This window comes from Ambystoma mexicanum, chromosome 1p (genome assembly GCF_040938575.1).
Source record: "Ambystoma mexicanum isolate Mex_15411 chromosome 1p, UKY_AmexF1_1, whole genome shotgun sequence".
Lineage (NCBI taxonomy): Eukaryota > Metazoa > Chordata > Amphibia > Caudata > Ambystomatidae > Ambystoma > Ambystoma mexicanum.
Window position 1 is genome coordinate 1,321,768,296 of NC_090921.1, and position 13,195 is coordinate 1,321,781,490.

General features: G+C 42.5%; 1 protein-coding gene across 1 annotated transcript in view; it reads right to left on the reverse strand.

The window, feature by feature from the left end:
- The window catches only part of NAT14 (N-acetyltransferase 14 (putative)), a 54,525-nt gene that overhangs the window by 8,021 nt on the left and 33,309 nt on the right, over positions 1–13,195 (reverse strand). Inside the window, exon 2 of the mRNA XM_069606603.1 lies at positions 8,610–8,720. Within this exon, the coding sequence (XP_069462704.1) occupies positions 8,610–8,690 (81 nt within the window). The 5' untranslated portion in view covers positions 8,691–8,720. The remainder of the gene's footprint in view (positions 1–8,609; positions 8,721–13,195) is intronic.

Sequence of the window (13,195 nt, forward strand, 5' to 3'; positions counted from 1 at the left end):
AGAGGCAACAATATGAATGTGAATAAGATAATGATCTGACCAAGGCGATTTGTTGGGGGTGTCCTGATGTGATGAGTAAGGCCAGTGACTTTTTGCACAAGACTTGGGCGAGTGGAACATGTGGATTTGGGTTGTCTGTTGTGCATCTTTGTTCCTCTCTGCTTTGCTGTATTGCCTTCACGTGCACTTCCTCTAGCGCTGCAGTGCTGTGGTGTCGGTTTTCGGGATGCGCGGTTCCCACGGCTTTCTTTCTCAAAGCCTGCACCTTGGCTTCTCCATTCCTACATTGTGTCTTCTTCTACGACTTCTGCCACGGCATCCCTCCCTTCAACACGGTGCTCAGTAAGCTTACAGTTTGTGAGGTAATTCAGCGTCTGCAGCTTTCCTCTCTCCTGCCGGCTGTCAGCTGCGACCAGCATGTATTTAAACTTGTCGGTTTGATTAATCATTTCCCAAAAACTAGACTGTGGCGTTCGATGCCTGGTTCTTGTAATCATCCTTACTCAGTCACTCTTCTCTGTAATTGGTTTCTAAATGACTTGGGGGAAGTGGATATTGAGCTTCCTGGGGAATGATCTTCACCACGCCCTGCCTCTTCCTCTTCCTCTTCCCAGCCAGCAGTATGTTTTTCCTAATGGGAGTTTGGGGTTTAAACACCCTAGAGTTATACAGAGGTGGGGTATACGTTTGCCAGTATGCCATTAAGTCATGCGGGACTGAGGAGACCTCCCTGAAAGAGAAAGGAGGGTATGTGTTTCCCTCCAAGGACGTCATTGAGTCTCCCTGAGAGTCAGCTTCCCCCAGGTGGTTCTCCCTCATATGGCCACCCCCAGGGTCAGAATAAGGTAGCGACTGCCATCCCCTGGCCGCAGAGGCTATCCCATGGAACGGAGTGCTGGCATCCGCTTCATCACAGTGTATATATATCAGCAAAATAAATTAGTTCAGCAGCACCGTTGGCCTGCACTTTGAGATCTCTCAGCCCTAATTCTACTGATTTACCTAACCCAATATCAGAAAGGCATATGAATGCGCTTGTTGAGTGCCATCTGTAGTCACTGCCATGCCGCCTTACTGAAATGAGAGCAACACACCTATTCACAATGGTGTGTGTCTATTTCCTTTATGAGTAATTACGGGAAGTGAATCAAGCTTCGAAAAGCAGCTAAAAGCTAAAAAAAAAAAGGAAACTAATAATGCAAAGAGTGAAACGCAATTTCTGGGAATAGGGACCTGCAAAAGGATACAGTTTACGACCTTTAAAATGGTGGTAGAGGAGAGAGAGGGTAGGGCAGTCGGGGTAGAAGGCCTGTCTTAGCACTATAAAGTTTTAATGGAGCAAGAACTGCGATGGCGAAGTCTGACAGTATTTTCTCGATCTGTTGAAGGTGTATAAATGATCTGTGTGGACATATTCTGGTTTATCCCAGCCCCCAGTTCCAGCAGAACGGTTAACAGAGGTATATCCTTCACACCGGAATCTGACGGGGAATGGACCACACCTTGCAGTCTCCTTCCCAACTTCGCTGAAGGTGAGTGGTCAGTAACTGAAGGCGAGCTGACTATTTGCTGGTCTTCAGACCTATAACGATATACAGCGTCATCGAAATGTTTATTATCAGCCGACATGCACGGTTTTCTTTTGCTGCTATCAGACCCCCGCACCTCAGTGAGCTGCCTCCACAAATGTATTTATTTTATCCCCATCACTGATATGCCAAAAAAAACAACCTAAAAGGCACCTCTCCACTGTGTGGTAATAGATGCAAACCACAATGCACGTACATGCACAGATTCAGCCATACCCAAAATGTTGCACTATTTACTGTCATGTCGTGTAGGGACTTACGGCCTCATTACAAGTTGGGCAGTGTGGTAAAAATCGGCAGTAGTGCAGCGGTCGTTCCGTTAACTGCTGCATTACTGCACCGCCCAACTACAAGTATGTCAGAAAGGAGTATTCACCTCCAGCTAAAAGCTGGAGGTAAATCCGCCTCCTTCCTGCCAATAAAATGGCAGAATCGGCAGAATTACTGCCAGTGGTAATTCTGCCGAAATCCTATGGAGTCCAACGGACTCCAATTAATGGGCACCAACACGGCCTACCACCACTTGTAATGCGGTGGCAATTCCATAGGACCAAGGGGCGGTAATGCTAATTCTGTTTGGTAGTATCTACCGCCGAGATACCACCAAACTCGTGATGAGCCTGTTAATGCCATCCTTGAGATGGCGCCCAGAATAAAGAGACATACAAAGCTTTCTTTAAGTGTACATATGCTTGAAAGTGCCTTACCAACTAGAGCATTTGTAGTGCAGAGGATCAGGCACTCACTCGACTCTGCAAAAACTGAGCAGACTTGAGAATTGTGTTCTCCACCAGTCCACAAGTGTAATATGTGTTTAATGTAAACTTTAAGGACCTAAAATGACCTACAATTAAACGCTGTTGGATTTAAGGTGCACTATTGTTCTGAAGACAAACTGCTCTAGTACCAAAAAAAAAAAGAAAAATACAACAAGGAAGTGTAAAAGGAGGCCGTATCCCACTTTTTATTTTGCCCCTTTTTATTTTGCTCCTCGGTGAGACTGCACGCTTCCCTTACACGGTACAGGTCATTACCAGGAGCATTCCGAGCCTAAACATTGCATATATTATATAGCTCTAGCTATATAAAACACCGAGCTCACAGACCCTACAATTTCAAAATAGGCTAAAGTCATGGAGATTCTGCTATCTGTAGAAAGGCTGCCTTCTTTAATTTGACCTCAGCATTTATTTTCACAATGCCAAAAACAGATTTTATAAGAAACCACTAGATTATCAGAGAGTCTGCATAACGAGTAAAGACTTCATCTAACAAGTTTAGATAATCCGTGGTATGTTGATGTCATGAAATATGAACACTTTATCATGATTCAGGAGATGCACGGGGCGGGGGGTCTGGGGGTACCCTTAAAGATAAATCCTACAGAACTGGTCCATGGATGGATTTAAAAATAATAGTGGCCAGAGTGCAGCATGACGCTCCACAGGCCTAATATCAAGCACATATTGACAAAGCAAGGATGGGGTGCGTTGCAGACGAATACATAACTTCCAGTAAAAGTCTGTTCTCCAAAAGCATCAGGGTACCTATGTTGGCATGTCCACAGAGCTCTGCCTGCCCTGTACAATGTACACAAGAAAGTTAGTCAATATATTTCTTATGTGTGCAATAAAGCGCAAGACCCAAACGTGATTAAGGACACCAAGTCCTAACTTCATTCATAAGGATAATGCTGCTCTTTACAATTTGGTCTGTCTTGTTCCTGATTTTGTAAGACTAATAGTCAGATCGCCCCAGTTAAATGAAACATTTAAGGGGTCCTATCTAACTTAAATTTGAGTCTCAGAGGTTCTCTGACCAACAATGAATATTTTGCACTTAATGGATTGGCAGGCGAACAAAGATGGTCTGGAGGGTTGCCCAGGTCAATGCCAAAGGTTAAGATTATTTCTAAACCTTCCAACCATCACCCCTTTTGGTTTACTATAATTACATAGTTACCGAGTGGGACATATGCCCAGACATGGGTCCCATGCCTGCTGGGCCTACAGACCCAAACTACTCATCACTGATAAGGCTGAAACATGTTTGGGGATGCTTGTGGTCTCATGCAGAAGGGATGTGACCAAGCATTTTGGGCTGGACTGTCCCTTTTGGGGTGGGACCAAGCCTGGTTTGCATATGGTCTTTTCCCTTCTGTAATGGCTTGGCAGGTGAAAAACCATGGTCTGTAGGGTTGCCCAGAGCGATGCCAGAGGTTAAGATTCATTCTAAACATTCCAGCCATCGCCCCTTTTGTTTTGCCAATGCCACCGTGAGTGGGACGGGTATGCCCAGACATCGGTCCCGTGCCAGCTGGGCCTAGAGACCCAAGCTACTCCTTGCTGATGAGGCCCAATGAGGTTGAAACATGTCTGGGGATGCTTGTGGTCTTGTGCAAAAGGGATGTGACCAAGCAGTTCGGGCTGGACCTTCTGGGCTGGGGCCAAACCTGATTTGCATATGACCTTTCCCATTTTGTAATGGCTTGGGAGGCAAAGAAGATGGTCTGAAGGGTTGCCCAGAGCAATGCCAGAGGTTAAGATTATTTCCAAACCTTCCAGCCATCACCCCTTTCGTTTTGCAATTTACACTTAATTACAAATCCCAAATGTGAGCAAAAAAGTTGAAATCCTTAGAACTACCTCGCGAGACCAACCTCAATTAATGAAACAAGCGCAGCATCCTCTGCATAAAGTAATCATGAGATGGCCGTGCCATAGAGAGAACATCGACACAGAGTTTTATGCACAAAACACTGATAAAAATAATTGGGGACAAGTACACATTTCTAGCAGACACCTTTTCCTGGGAAGATTTCTGTAATTGTCCATGTGTGCCAAAGCATAATCTAGGAAACTTATTGGAGTGGAGGGAGCATACAAATATAACCGTGTGCAGATCCAAGCCTGCAGTTGCTACCAACTCAAAGAGTTTGCACCTGTCTAAATCATCAAAGATGTACTTCAGGCCCAGGGATGTCTTATAGATGGGGGCTTTGTTTTTTCTTCTTTAAAAATCTTTTTATTGATTTTCAAAAAGACAAAAGAAAAGAAACTCAAACAATTCAGGAGTCAGAGCATTGTTGGCGACATGTTTAATATTGTACCTTATAACATAGTCCACAAGCACGATTGCGGATCATCCGCAAACAAAAAGTGAACACATTTACGCCCAAAGCCAACCCCTTTCAGTCAGTCGGATCCAGGGGCTTTGTTTTTAACATGTTTCACCACTACAGCATACTAGCTAAACTGCTGATCCATAGAGCAGATACCAGAGAGAAAAAATGGCCGGACAAATGACAGAACAAACCTAACAGAACAAACCTAACACAACACAGTCCTGGATCTAGTTCAATAGGAATTTACTAAAAATCTTGAGGGTACAGTTCAGTTAGGAAATGCGTTGATAATTGTGACTTTTGTTTGGGACTCATTTTTGTGAGGTGGAATGATCTTTGCTTTGTCTGGGAATGCTAAAATTGCCTTGTATGCAGTACAAGACGTGACGAGTTCCCCTGCCTGACCCTGAGGGTTAGTCGGTCTACTGTTCGACCAAAAACCTCTCAAATTTATTTTGCTCATTTCTTTTCTCAAATTGTACCACCAAAATGTAGATGGTGGGCTGGGGTAGGCAATATTAATGGGGAAGGGGTGGTGGATTGAGGAGGGGTAGTGACTGATTCCAGGGGGTCTCCACCCGCATTCTTTGGGAATAAATAGAGAAAAAGAAACTAGCAAAAATAATTTGATCTGTTTTTGTTTGGGCAATAGACATACATCCCCATGGGGACTGACAGGGGTTGCCATAGGAACCTGATGTCACCGAGAGCTAGTGGGCGCTGTGCCCAGAGGTAAACAGTGGATTTCTTGACCACCCTCACAAAGACCCTTGGGTGGGCCAAAGGAAAACATGCCAAGATCCTATGGAGGTCTATGAGGTGAGGATCAAGCGTGAGAATCTTGAAGACCAGTCTATCCATCTTCCCCTGGCCCAGGGGGAGCTGCCCTTTCCCGATACTGCAAACATGTTACCTAATATAAGGGTGGGTGGCAGCCCCTTTAAGGGATCAAAACCGCAGAGCTCAGAAGTCAGCAGAACCTTTAGTGATTCATTGTTACCCTCGGCTGCCTTGCCAATCAAACTTAAAATTCTAGACAGTGATTTTGATATTTTTTTTTTTCCAGCAGTGTTTTTGGAGAACACCGAGCCTGAAGTGTTTGCGATGCATGTATTCCTTCACCAAAGCTGGATAAATCACGCCAACAAACGACATGGACCACCATGGTTGGGGGGACATGTGCTGATACAGTCTTTCCACAAACAATTATTAGGAACAAGTTCAGTCAGATCTACAGGACTCGCTCATGTACATTGTCACATTCCCATTGTTCTCATACTCTTGCAAGCGTCACAGGCGTTACAAAGTGACAGCTCTCCTGTGAAAAACATTTAATTGCAGAAAGACTTTCTTACCTCACCTATCAGTTTTCTGACTGAAAGAGAAGAGGATTGATCAAATGCCAGGGACATTTTGGAATGCAAGATGGGGACAGAACTCTTGCAGACCCTACGATGCCTGGGCCAACCCACCCTACAGAGGTGCACCACCTTCTCCTATGCTAGACCTCAGGGGAGGAGGCCCCAGACTATGACAGCGGTCTTAGCACATCTCCAAGTGGGGAGGTTTGTTCAAGTAGGAGCTAGAGAAAAGGGTTTGGAGCAGAGCGGTGAGGTAGAGGCATATTGAGAAGAAAGCAGATTGGAGGAGTTAGTTGGAGGTTGGATGGAGGATGTGACGTTGGTGGATGAGGTTTAACAACTAGGAAAAAGTTGTTGTTTGGAGGAGGACGTTTAAAACCTAAAAAATAACTTGTTGGGAAGATGAGGTTACTTTGGAGGATGAGTTTTACTATGTGGGTAAAGGAGTTTATTACAAGTAGATTGTCTGACTAGTGGAGGGTTACCATATGAGAAGAGAGTTTAAGTGCAGGAATTCTACAGAGTCGCTCGTGGCAACCAATGAGGAAGGGCAGGCAGAGAGTCCAACTGGCTAGAGGGGGAGATGGTCACGTTACGTCTGAACAGGAGGACAGGCTACCCCTACATCCCTATTGGGTAGGAAGGCTCCAGCAAGCCAGATTGGTCTAGGGCACACTCTACATGTCAGTGGAGGTACACGTTGGTGTAACTTTACAGGAGGGCCAGGTAGTGTACGTTATAGCCCCCTCACTTCGCCCAAGTATGGGATACCCTGAGGGCCAAAGCCCCATGCCAAAAAAGATAGTCCAGTGACAGAAATGCATCCCAACCCTCTCCTAAGAACATGGGAGAGAACAGAGTAGAAGCTGTTCCCCTGGTTGAGACGGTCATGGTGAAAGCCGGCATCTCTCCTCTCAAGGACACTCCGGTTTGGGAGACCCAACCATGGGCTTACACTACCATTGGGCGAGGTCAGCCAGGACTCATACCACTGTCAGAATTGGCACTGAGAGAATCAGAAAGAGAACCAAAGTCACACGGTTACCAGTCATTTGGTCAAAACCAAATGATCGAATGCCATTTGGTCGAATGCCAAATGGTCGAAAAAATGGTCAATTTTTTTTTTTTTTTTTTAATTTTCTTTATGGGGGGTTCCCCCAAACCCCTTTTTTCTTTATTTATTTTTTTTTACCAACCAAAACGGAAAAAATATATAAATAAATTAAAAAATTCGACCTTTTTTTTCCAACCAATTGGTATTCGACCAAATGGTCATTCGATCTTTTATTTTCGACCAAATGACTGGACACCAAGTCACACAACCCTGTCCTGGAGAGTCCAGGGGATTGAATGCCTGGAAGTGCTCAGAAAACAGTAGCAACCAGAAGGCAAAGGTCAAGGTTTCTACAGAATTGCAGGCTGTGGACTGAGGCCTGAAGACCGGCTGCCACAGAGATTTGGGAAAGACTTGTTTATTTCGCAGAGCTGGGACATTTGACCTCTCAATTCATGGAGAACTGAGGACGTAAGAGAGACTTAACTGCTGGATAGGACATTCCTGTGGTATTTATCATCACCCTTTCTTTCACCCTTTTCTGTGCAGACATTCCAGTTTTGGGTGTGAGAAGTAAACATCTGCAGAACTCTATTGCTCCAGTTGTACAACCCTTCTAAACTATATATATACATATATATATATATATATATATAGATGTAGTGAAGTCATCTTTAGTTCCGTCAGTTCAGCACATTATAGCTGGAGACCCCAAATCCTCATTTACCTGACCCATTTCCCTCACATACCTGACCCAATACATCTGTTTGGTTACAATAAAATGCTGAAAAAGTGGATAACAACTTGTCTTGCATTCACCCTGTACACTCGTTGCAATGATTAAATATACTTTTATATAAAAGAGGGCAGATAGTAAGATCATAGTTTAATGTTTTAACAGGAGCAATGAGAGGACCTGGTGCTTTTGCTTTCTGAGGATGAACGTCCAGAGAAACTTCCGGTTGGGTAGCTATCTTGCAGTTCGTTCACAGGGAAGGTCTTGTGTTGAGCTGGCAGAGTGGTGATTAAACAGGGATATTTTGATGATCAAATATTTTACATAATAAATTATTCTAGACTTGGGTTTTTGGAACAGCACCCAAAGTTGAAAATCGTCTATATATATTTGACTTTTGGATGTCACTGCAGTAGATATTGTCACCACGAACTGCAGATGTAAACTTAATTACCCTATTTAAAGTAACCCATGCCAAAAATCACTCTTTATCAAACCAGGCATTAATTATCTCTTGGCGAGAGTATAGCCTGCCCTAGGCCCAGGTTGCCAAGCTCAGGTGAAGGAGGTATACCATCTACTTTGGTTTGTTTAACCGCAATGACTAAAACACCTCTGAGACAAGTTGTGATAAAGGTTTGGAAATGGTCATGAAAGACTTTTCCCCCACTTTGGCTGTTGGATAAAATATGATTTCATCATGCAAGAACAGTATTTTAATCATCACAACCTTCTCGTATATTACCTTTAACATTTCCAGCACAAGCTGCGATTCCTCTTCCCGCATCTCTCTAACACTGACACGGTCCTCAACCAAAGTTGGCATGGTCTCTTTTGTGTGGGAGGAGGAACTAACCTGTTGGTAACAAACAAAAACAGGCTGGTTTAGTGGGCATGCCATCCGCAGGATACTATCACATTCCCATTACACATAGTATTATAGATATACAATGCAGAGGCTTGTAGAACAGGCGCATTGTGAAACAATACCGTTATAGATATGACATGCACGTGGTTGGTTTTAGAAGCATGACTTACAGCATACAGGACAGCATGATGTTAAATTTGAAGTATATCTTTATTATATTTTAATTTCAAATTTCATTGCCAAAAGTACACATTCTTTTCATGTTTTCTTTAAATTATGATCAGTATGGCCCCTATCAATGACCCAGTAAAAGTCAGTTCCATTATATGAGTGAATGGTTATATGTTCGATTACGTACCTACTTCACACTAGATGAGGCTGGACATCTAGATTCCTTACATAATGAGCAATAATTTAAAAAGAATATGCTCTTCTTTCTTAATCGTGCAGTTTTTCTAGAGAATCCATCATACCACCCAATACTGCCACCTCTAGCTATCGTTCGACATAAAAGCTTCTTGAAGCGGTTAATTAATATGATCCATTGTTCCCTCCAACATGGCTTCAGCAAGCGACCTTTCTACCTAAGCTCCCTGCTGTGGACTAGGTGTAGGATGCCTTAGCAGGTGCTGTTTAAGTAGGCCATAATGGTGAGATCTCAGCTGCTGAGAACACCTTGAGGAGAATCCTCCATCTAAGTGTGGGGGCTCTACGTCTAAAAACATGCAAGTGCATACAATTGCAAAGCTGCTAGGTCAACTGGCTACTTTTTGTGTTTATTCCGTAGATAAAATGGTGACATCCCTATTTTCATCTGCGTTGTTTCACAGATGGGATATGTTGAACCCTCCAGTTCATGGGATGTATTTCTTATATGGGGACATTTAAATACCAGGTTCGAATCCCAGCAAGGCAACTCAGTCTTTCATACTTCCGAAGTCGATCAGTGCGTACCAACTTCAGTTGGCTGATAATTGTACGTAAATATCTTCTATGAACAGAGATTTGGCAAAAGCGCTATATTAATAACAAATCATTATCATTACCCAGTTCACTCCCTGAAGACCAATGTGTTAGTACACTTAAAAATGCTGCACTGTAACTGTTGGCAGGATAGTCCTCAGTAAGTGGCCTTTCTACTTTACAGTTCTGGTACATTTAAAAGCTATAAACATTTAGTAAATCCGTTGATCTTAAAAATGAGAAGTGCCTGGAGGTTTAATAAGCACTCCTACACTTGTTTCAGAATGAAGCTGTGAGTTTTGGGACATTTTGCCAGCATTTTCCATACACTGGAGTTTAAGAGACTCTGTTGTGAGGTAAATATCTTGGAGTTATAATTACTGCAATTTTAGATGGACTCTAGTACATACCTTATTGAAGAACAGTTATTTTATTGTATTTTATTGCTAATTTCTAGGTAAAACATGCATTATGGGTGAAATTATCTGACAGGATCATGGGTTTCAATTTGTTAGCACCTTGAAGAAGATCAGTCATGATTAAGAGGATATGATATATCTAAGCTTAAGTAAACATTTTATGGTTTATGCAGATGAATTTAGCTGTAATTGTGAGAATTGGATGCAGTGATTCAAGTAAGTAAATTGGTCGACCAACTTTGTAAGAAAATGTTCTTATGAAAATTCTTGCCTTATTATACAGATATTTCCATGATTCATTTAGATCTCTTTTGAATTATTTTGTTAACTGTGTTTCATGTAAATATTGATGTTAGTATAATCTATTGATGTTAGTATAATCTAAATTAAATGAATGGAACATTATTGTTTATCTGCGAAGAGGAATGTCCTGCACATGCCATGCACGGGCTATTTCCAGGCAGCTTGCTCAATTCCTGCCAAGATGATAGTAATCTACCATTTATATTTAGAGTATCAAGTCTAATGTCTCCAGCTTCTAATTGGTGTATTAATTTGCTATTATTGAATGCATGTCAAGCCAATGCACGTGTTAATTGTCCATTCCAAAGTAAAAGCAGAGTGAAGGCTGCATATGAGAAAAAGGAAACACAAATGCAATCACTAACGCCACCAGCACAAGTACATTTTGCAAAAGTGTTTCTTTTTAACGGAGGGGAGCACAGTGCTGTGACATTTGTTTCTGTACAAATGTATTGGTCAACCCCCATCCACACAAATATTAATAGACTACATTTAAAAATGAAAGTAAGCTATTTCGAAGGTAGCACTGACAATATGAGACTTGTATAAAAAGAATGGAAAATAAACTGTTAAAAGTAAAAGAAATGTTACTGAACAAAATAACACCGTATTTCTTCCATTGTAACCATAGGAATGCAATAGAGGGGACAAGATGTGTACAGCTGAAATGTTTGACATAAAAGTGACAACAATCAGGAAAATCTGAAACTCATATGTTGCGTTAAGTATTTGAAATTCAGGAATTATTAGGGGTCAGATTTATATCTGAAGAACAGGCCCCAAGTTCTATGTACATTAGGGTGACAGAGTTTTACGGGTGAGAAGTCACTTGTGTAGCACTATAAACATAGATTCTAAGGACTAAACTAAGCCAAAGCATTCTTGCCCGATTGTTTGCATAGGGTCTACACAGAATGTGGAGGTCTCAATTCTTTGAGAAGGTGATGGCCCCCACCTTCACAGGCCTCTTTTATAGTGCAGATGAAACAAGGGAATACACACAGGCACACGGAGAAGATCACCACAAAGTAGGGGAAAGGCAGTACCAGTTTGGACCAACTTCTTTACCGCCCCATATCCAAGGACACCTTTTGTCAGTTTGCGCTCCTGGCTCGCTTTTCGGAAGATGGCCATCCTGTCTGTATTGTTCAATACCCCAGGAACTCCACTCAGTGTTCTAGCTCCCCACCTATATTGGAGATATGACTCAAAGTTCAGGAAAAAGGAGTGATATAATTTCTAAAGAAGGAGGATGGGTGCCTCACTGAGGAGCAGTTCCTCTTTCTGTTGGAATGGCGAAGCTCAGTCACCCCAAGAGCTGTGCTATCTACTTGTACATCCTCAGCTTGATACTATGTGCTCTGGCAGGTGTTCGCATAATTGTCGTGTGGCATGCATCATGCACCCATCATAAACCCCTGTTGCTGCTTACTTCCTTATACTGTTACCCATCACCCAGCATGGACAGCGAGAAAATATTAACGCTTAATGGCTGTCGAGAGTTAGTTTCTCAGTGGCCATGCTGGAACGTCTTTTTGTTCTTTTTCCATGTATAAATTCACAAGATTCCATTTGCAGCTTGCCCTGTTTGACCAGCTTAGCTGCCCAGAGCAACTTGGCAATACTGAATGTTTTGAGCCCTTGACTCTCTTTATGCGCCGTCGCTTGGACACATACGTCAGGCTTCCACGCTCAGAACATTGAGTGTTGCCTGCTATTCTGTGCAAAATGGCTTAATTACCCAATTAAATAGTACACAAGTTATCGATCTTATAAGGACAAAGAGTTGCAACACGATGCCAGAGTAGAAAAAGTTCCCAAGTAGGCACATGAATATAGCCCATGGAATGGAACTCACTTGGACTAGAGAACGAGCAGGTGTGAATCCCCTGATATCTAAGTGTGAAGGCTCACATCCCGTGATTGTCATGGGAGAGGGAATTTATCCCATGTTTGATTTCTGTATCCATTACTGGAGTTTATACCATCTGCTTACAGTATGTATTTGAATTATAGTGACATGTAGTTGCATTTGTGATTTCTTCTGTGATTAGGTGTGTGTGTGTGTACCGGTTACGGATAGCTTATGTGCTGGTACGGTGCATGTTGTTTTCCGATCTACCATTATTTTCTATTTTGCAGATATGGGCATAACCAGACCAGGTCCTGTATATATTTCTCTGAAAGATGCAGGAAACCCTACACTCTGGGCTAGGGTAATAATATGACTAATTAGCTCAGAAGAAAAAGTCCAGAGGAGTGTCTGCCACATGCCTGAATGACTTGCAATGGAACTATTCTCTTCCAGTTGAGCTGTGTTGAGTGTGATATTTTATTTTTTAATTCGGGATGAGTCTTACCACTTCATTTTCAGAAGACACTTGAAGACCTGGTTGTTCCCTAGAGTTTGACTTTTTACTGGCGGCCTGCAACTGAGATCTGTTTCCAGCAGCTTGATGTCTCGTTTGAGGTGATTTGTTGAGCTTAACAAGATTTATACCTACCTATATTTTGTTTTTTGAGTCACTTTCCTATCAATTCCTTCTTTCGAGTGTTCCCTGTAGGAAAGGTGGAGAGGATTGGCGGATTATTTGATGGATGGTTGATATGGTGGTGATGATAACCAGTAGAATTGGTTAAGGGTTTCCTGAATGATGGTTGATGTTCCTCTGGGTGTTTGGTGGATGTTTAGGCCGGCTATCTGTGTTGCTGCAGTCAAGCTAGGAGGTAGATTGCTGAACGTATTGGTGATGCATGTTCTTTCTTCTAGTAAAGGAG